Below are 6,213 nucleotides of genomic sequence, written 5' to 3' on the forward strand. Positions count from 1 at the left end.
AGGCCTTTTTTGCCACCAGGTAAGTGCTGACACGGTCTCCTTTGGTGTCTGCCACCGAGGACTGTGGGTCTCTGGACGCACGCGGGGCTCTGGGCTTCTGGGCCGCCAGCTGGTGCCCGGTTCGGCCCTCGCCGCTGGAGCCGCCCGCCTGGGCCTGTGCGCCGGCTCCTGTGTGGTGTCGTCTGGCTGACCCGACCCGAGGGTGGCGGGGGCGAGGTGGCGCGGGTCTTCTACCCTCGGCGCCCCTCACCCCCGCTGTGGGCACCTGGTGGCGGCTGGGACGACCCCGCCCTGTGGGCTCCGCGCCACGTGTCAGGTGTTCTCCTCTCGGGGTCGTTGGCCGCTCTCGCCTGAGGCGAGGTGGGGGGGGATGGAGGCTGCCGGCGAGGCTGAAAGCGGGCCCTCTGGTGACTGTCCTCGCCGTGCCTCCCCCTGCTCCACCTCGGCTCCACGGATCGATGTGGTGTGGTCGTGTTCTCCCGGGCCGAGCCGAAACCGTGCCGGACGAGGGACGGGCGTTCCCGGTGAACGTGTCCGCTCTTCTCGGTCTGTCCGCGGGGCCCTCGCTTGTCTTCCCCCCCGCTGCCCGTCAGGGAGGGTGAGGAAGGCAGGGGTTGGGTGTGGCCTCTGGCCCTGATCTTCGGTCTCCCGTCCCCTGCCTCGGGGCGTCCGTGGGGGCCGTTGGTCTTCTGACACGGCAGATTGCTCCCGCTTCGCCTCCTCGGCGTGTGCCGGCGAGCGGCCCTCCCTGTGGCGGGGAGGGCTGTGCCGCCGCTGCCGCGCTGCGCGCCCCACGCGGGTGTGCGAGCGTGCCTCGTGTGACCCTCGGTGGTGCCCCTGGAGCGCTCCAGGTCGTCCCTCAGGTGCCTGAGGCCGAGCGGTGGTGTCGTTTCCCTCAACCCGGCGTCCCCCTCGGGTCCCGCCACGGTGGCGTGTGTGTCCCGAGCGTGGCTGTCTTTCGGGGGGGTCGAGGCGGAAGGGAGAGGCGTGCCCGTTCCCCTCGTCGCGGAGGCCTCGGCGGATGAGGCCTTGCAGGGGGCGGGACGCGGGCTCTGCTCTGGCCCTGACCGCGCACACGCTCCTGTGTGGTGGTCCGCTTCCCTGTACCGCAGACCCTCCCGCCCGGCTGAGGCCGGGCGGCTCGTGGAGCGCCTCCGTGAGCCCGAAGGCGAGACGGTCCGGGGGAGGGACGGCGCGCCCTCGGTGAGAACGCCTTCTCTAGCGATCCGAGAGGGAGCTTGGGGTACCGGACCCCCCAGCCGCCGCCCTCCCGAGCGCAGCAGTGGCCACCGTGGCGACTGCCGGAGCACGTGGGCAGAGCAGGACTCCCCCGCCCTCCGCGGAGGGGAGGGAGTCGGGTGCGCCGGCCCGCGGTGGGGCCGCGTGCCGCTCGTTGCCTACCGCGGCCCGCGCCTCCCCCCTCCGAGTCGGGGGAGGGTCCGCTGGGCCCCGCCGGGCGTCCGGCAGGTGGGGGCCGTGTGCGTGCGGCCGGCCCCCGTGGGGTGAGCCTGGGGGAAGGGGGGGCCGTGTCGGGGCGCGACGCCCGGTCGGCCTCGGCTTCCCCGGCCCGCGGCCGTTGGTGAGGGGGAGCCCGTCGCGCCCGCCCTCGCCCCTGAGCCGCAGCCGGTGGCGGCGTGCGGTCACGGTCCGGGCCGCCTCGCTCGAGAGCGTCGTCCCCGGGTGGTCGCGCCTCGGGGTTCAGACTCAGACGGAAGACGGATCTGTGGCGGATGGATGGCGGAAGACGGGTGGACGGCTCGCCGGCCCTGGCGGCGGGGCCGGGTCGCGGGCCACGCTCCGGGGATGGCCGGGGCCGGCCGGCGCCCCGGGCGTCGCGGGACCGCCCTCGCGTGCGGGTGGCGGTGGGATCCCGCGCTGGTGTTCCTGGGGGCCCGGCCGCGTGGCCCGGTCTTTTTCCTCCGGTCCCCGGACGGCGCCCGCGTCCCTGTCCGCGGCCCCCGCCGTGCGTGCTCGCCGGCCCTCCCCGCCGCCGCCGGCCTCGCCTCGCTCTCCTCGTCCCGCGCGTGCGACCGCCCGCGTTCCCGTCCCCTGCCCGGGCCCGAGCCGGCCTCGCCTCGCTTCACGTGGGTGTCGTCCCCCGGCCCCTGCCGGGCCGGTGGCGTCCCGGCGGAGCGGTGCAGTGCCTCGGAAAGCCCTGAGCGAGGGGGCGGGGCGGGGGAGCCCCGCGCGCGTGAGGGCCGTGGGGGGGGGGGCCGCCGGTGTGCGGCGGGAGAGTGTTCTCCCGGGCCGGCTGCGGCTCCGGGGGTGGCGGTGGCGGTGGCCGCGAGCCCGCGAGGGTGGGGGCGCCAGTCCTTCGTCGCGGGTGGCGCCGCGGGACCGCCCCTGTGCCGGGAGGGCCTGTGGCGGTGAGATCCCGCGGTGGGCCCCGGCGGCCGACTCGCGTCCCCTCCCCCGGCTCGCTTTGGGCCGTTCCCTCGCGGTGGCGCGCGGCCACCCCACCCCCGCCGCCGGTTGCGCGGTGTCGGCCCCGCGTGGCCGCATCCCGTCGGTGCCCCTCTCCGCCCGTCCGTCCGCCTCGGTCCCCTCGCCGTCTGCTGCTCCCCGGGGCCGCGTGCCCTGGTGTGCCTCGCTTCCCGGGCCCGCCGCGGCCCCGATCCGTCGCCCGTGTCGCCGCCGCCGCCGCGCCGCCGCCGTCGCGTGCCGGACGAGGGGGCGCCCCCGCCCCGGTGCGCTCGCCCGAGCGCGGGACGGGTCCCCGGTCTTGCCCGCCGCGGGCCGGTCGCCGCGTCCTCGCCGCCCGGCGTCCCCGCCCCGCTCTGGGGCGGGTGGACGGACGGACGCCGAGGGCGCGCGTCGGCCGTCCCGGTGTGGCCCGGGCCGGGCGGGATGGAGGAGGGAGAGAGCAGGGCGGCCCGCCGCCTCCTCCCCGCCGCACCACCCCGCCCCCCTCGTGCCTCCCGCGCGGTGGCGGCGACGCGCCGCGACCCTCGCGGACCCCGAGGGTGGGTCGCGCGGTCGGGCGTCCTCGCCGCGGCGGGACCGGGGCGGTCGGGTCTCCCGGCCCGGCGAGCGCCCTTCCCGGCCCCCCCTCCTCTCTCGGCTCCCTCGCCTCGCGGGGGTCTGCCTCTCCCCACCACCCCCCCACCGGCACGCCCGGCTCCTCGTCGTCGCGCTCGCTTCCCCTACCTGGTTGATCCTGCCAGTAGCATATGCTTGTCTCAAAGATTAAGCCATGCATGTCTAAGTACGCACGGCCGGTACAGTGAAACTGCGAATGGCTCATTAAATCAGTTATGGTTCCTTTGGTCGCTCGCTCCTCTCCTACTTGGATAACTGTGGTAATTCTAGAGCTAATACATGCCGACGGGCGCTGACCCCTTCGCGGGGGGGATGCGTGCATTTATCAGATCAAAACCAACCCGGTCCGCCTCCTCCGGCCCCGGCCGGGGGCGGGCGCCGGCGGCTTTGGTGACTCTAGATAACCTCGGGCCGATCGCACGCCCCCCGTGGCGGCGACGACCCATTCGAACGTCTGCCCTATCAACTTTCGATGGTAGTCGCCGTGCCTACCATGGTGACCACGGGTGACGGGGAATCAGGGTTCGATTCCGGAGAGGGAGCCTGAGAAACGGCTACCACATCCAAGGAAGGCAGCAGGCGCGCAAATTACCCACTCCCGACCCGGGGAGGTAGTGACGAAAAATAACAATACAGGACTCTTTCGAGGCCCTGTAATTGGAATGAGTCCACTTTAAATCCTTCCGCGAGGATCCATTGGAGGGCAAGTCTGGTGCCAGCAGCCGCGGTAATTCCAGCTCCAATAGCGTATATTAAAGTTGCTGCAGTTAAAAAGCTCGTAGTTGGATCTTGGGAGCGGGCGGGCGGTCCGCCGCGAGGCGAGCCACCGCCCGTCCCCGCCCCTTGCCTCTCGGCGCCCCCTCGATGCTCTTAGCTGAGTGTCCCGCGGGGCCCGAAGCGTTTACTTTGAAAAAATTAGAGTGTTCAAAGCAGGCCCGAGCCGCCTGGATACCGCAGCTAGGAATAATGGAATAGGACCGCGGTTCTATTTTGTTGGTTTTCGGAACTGAGGCCATGATTAAGAGGGACGGCCGGGGGCATTTCGTATTGCGCCGCTAGAGGTGAAATTCTTGGACGGCGCAAGACGGACCAGAGCGAAAGCATTTGCCAAGAATGTTTTCATTAATCAGAACGAAAGTCGGAGGTTCGAAGACGATCAGATACCGTCGTAGTTCCGACCATAAACGATGCCGACTGGCGATGCGGCGGGTTATTCCATGACCCGCCGGGCAGCTTCCGGGAAACCAAAGTCTTTGGGTTCCGGGGGGGAGTATGGTTGCAAAGCTGAAACTTAAAGGAATTGACGGAAGGGCACCACCAGGAGTGGAGCCTGCGGCTTAATTTGACTCACACGGGAAACTCACCCGGCCGGACACGGACAGGATTGACAGATTGATAGCTCTTTCTCGATTCCGTGGTGGTGGTGCATGGCCGTTCTTAGTTGGTGGAGCGATTTGTCTGGTTAATTCCGATAACGAACGAGACTCTGGCATGCTAACTAGTTACGCGACCCCGAGCGGTCGGCGTCCCCAACTTCTTAGAGGGACAAGTGGCGTTCAGCCACCCGAGATTGAGCAATAACAGGTCTGTGATGCCTTAGATGTCGGGGCTGCACGCGCGCTACACTGACTGGCTCAGCGTGTGCCTACCCTACGCCGGCAGGCGCGGGTAACCGTTGAACCCATTCGTGATGGGGATCGGGGATTGGCAATTATTCCCCATGACGAGGAATTCCAGTAAGTGCGGGTCATAAGCTTGCGTTGATTAAGTCCCTGCCCTTTGTACACACCGCCGTCGCTACTACCGATTGGATGGTTTAGTGAGGCCCTCGGATCGGCCCGCGGGGTCGGCCCACGGCCTGGCGGGAGCGCTGAGAAGACGGTCGAACTTGACTATCTAGAGGAAGTAAAAGTCGTAACAAGGTTTCCGTAGGTGAACCTGCGGAAGGATCATTAACGCGCGAGGTCGCGTGCCGAGAGCGGCGCCGCCCGGCTCGCGAGCCTCGCCTTCCGCCGCCACCCCGTGCGGCGCGGATGGGGAAGGGCAGGGGGAAGGGAGACGCGTCGGGGGGGGGGCGCCCCGCCGCCGCGCTCGCGCCGCGGCGGCGGCGTCGCCGCCTCCGGCGTGTGTCCCTCTCCCGCCCGGCCCTCCCGCCACGTCCCTGGAGGTGGGCCGAGGGTTCGGGGGTGGGGGGGGGGCCGCCCGTGCGCCTCCCCCACCCCACCGCCCGTGGCGCCGGCCACGACCGCCTCTCCCCGGCCGCGACCCCGCGCGGCGCGGGTCCTCCGGTCGCGTCTCGCGGGCTGTGCGGCGCGACGGCGGCGGCTTCCCGTCGCGGGGCCGCTCGCCCCGCCCGTCGCCTCCCGCGCCGCCGGCCTGGGCCGGTCTGCCTCGGCCGGTCGTCGTCGGTCGTCCGCCGCTCTGGGCCGTCGCGCGTCGCGGGCGCCTCCCCGCGCCCCTCGGGCCTCGGGCCCTGTCCGCCCCGCCCCACCCCCACGCCTCCCGGCGGCTGTGTGTCTCCGTCCGGGTTCTCCCGCCCTCTCGACCCCCCCGCCCGCTGGGCGCCAAGCTTCCCGTCGGAGCCCCTGCCCCTGCCCTCTGCCCCTCGGTGGTGGTGGTTGGGGAAGGGTGCCCGGGAGCGCGGGCGCGGGCAGGGGGCCCCCCACCCCCGGTGGTTGGGGAGAGAGCCGGGGAGGTCCGGCGGAGCCGGGCCCGTACGGGACGGCGTGTGAGGCGCGGCGGTGGGGAAAGGGCTCTGCCCCGTCCCGGGGGACGGGTGGGGCCGGCTGTCCGGCGCCCGGCGGGGCCCTCCGGGCGGCGGTCGACCGGCGCGCGGCGGGGGCCCCCAGTGTGTCACGGGCCGGCAGCGCCGAGGCCCGCCGCGCGGCCGGCGGGCGGGGACGCGGCGGTCGGTGGTCCGCGTCGGGGCGGGGCGCGCCGTGCCCCTCGCCCGCCTCCCCCTTCCCAGGTACCTAGCGCGTCCCGGCGCGGAGGTTTAAAGACCCCTGGGGGGGTCGCCCGTCCGCCTTGGGGTCGGGGCGGTCGGGCCCGCGGGGAGTCGGGAGGCCCCTCCCGTCTCCCCCGGACTCCGCCGTCCCCCTGTGGTGCGCGCGGCGCGCGCGCCGCGGTCACGGCCGCCGCGGCCGTCGGGAGGGGCTACCCGGCGGTCGTCGC

At 72.4% G+C, this 6,213-nt stretch overlaps 1 protein-coding gene across 1 annotated transcript; it reads right to left on the bottom strand.

Annotated features, from left to right (window-relative positions):
* Positions 1 to 312: 312 nt before the first annotated feature.
* Positions 313 to 6,011, bottom strand: LOC108635296 (collagen alpha-1(I) chain-like; the record flags this gene model as incomplete). Its single annotated transcript, XM_018045506.1, has 6 exons — positions 313 to 1,218; positions 1,526 to 1,721; positions 1,766 to 3,157; positions 3,381 to 3,527; positions 4,844 to 4,935; positions 5,046 to 6,011. Coding segments are annotated over 6 exons (3,699 nt in total), but the record flags the coding sequence as incomplete, so codon positions are not given.
* Between the last annotated feature and the right edge of the window lie 202 nt (positions 6,012 to 6,213).

The sequence above is a fragment of the Capra hircus genome, unplaced genomic scaffold (assembly GCF_001704415.2).
Source record: "Capra hircus breed San Clemente unplaced genomic scaffold, ASM170441v1, whole genome shotgun sequence".
Lineage (NCBI taxonomy): Eukaryota > Metazoa > Chordata > Mammalia > Artiodactyla > Bovidae > Capra > Capra hircus.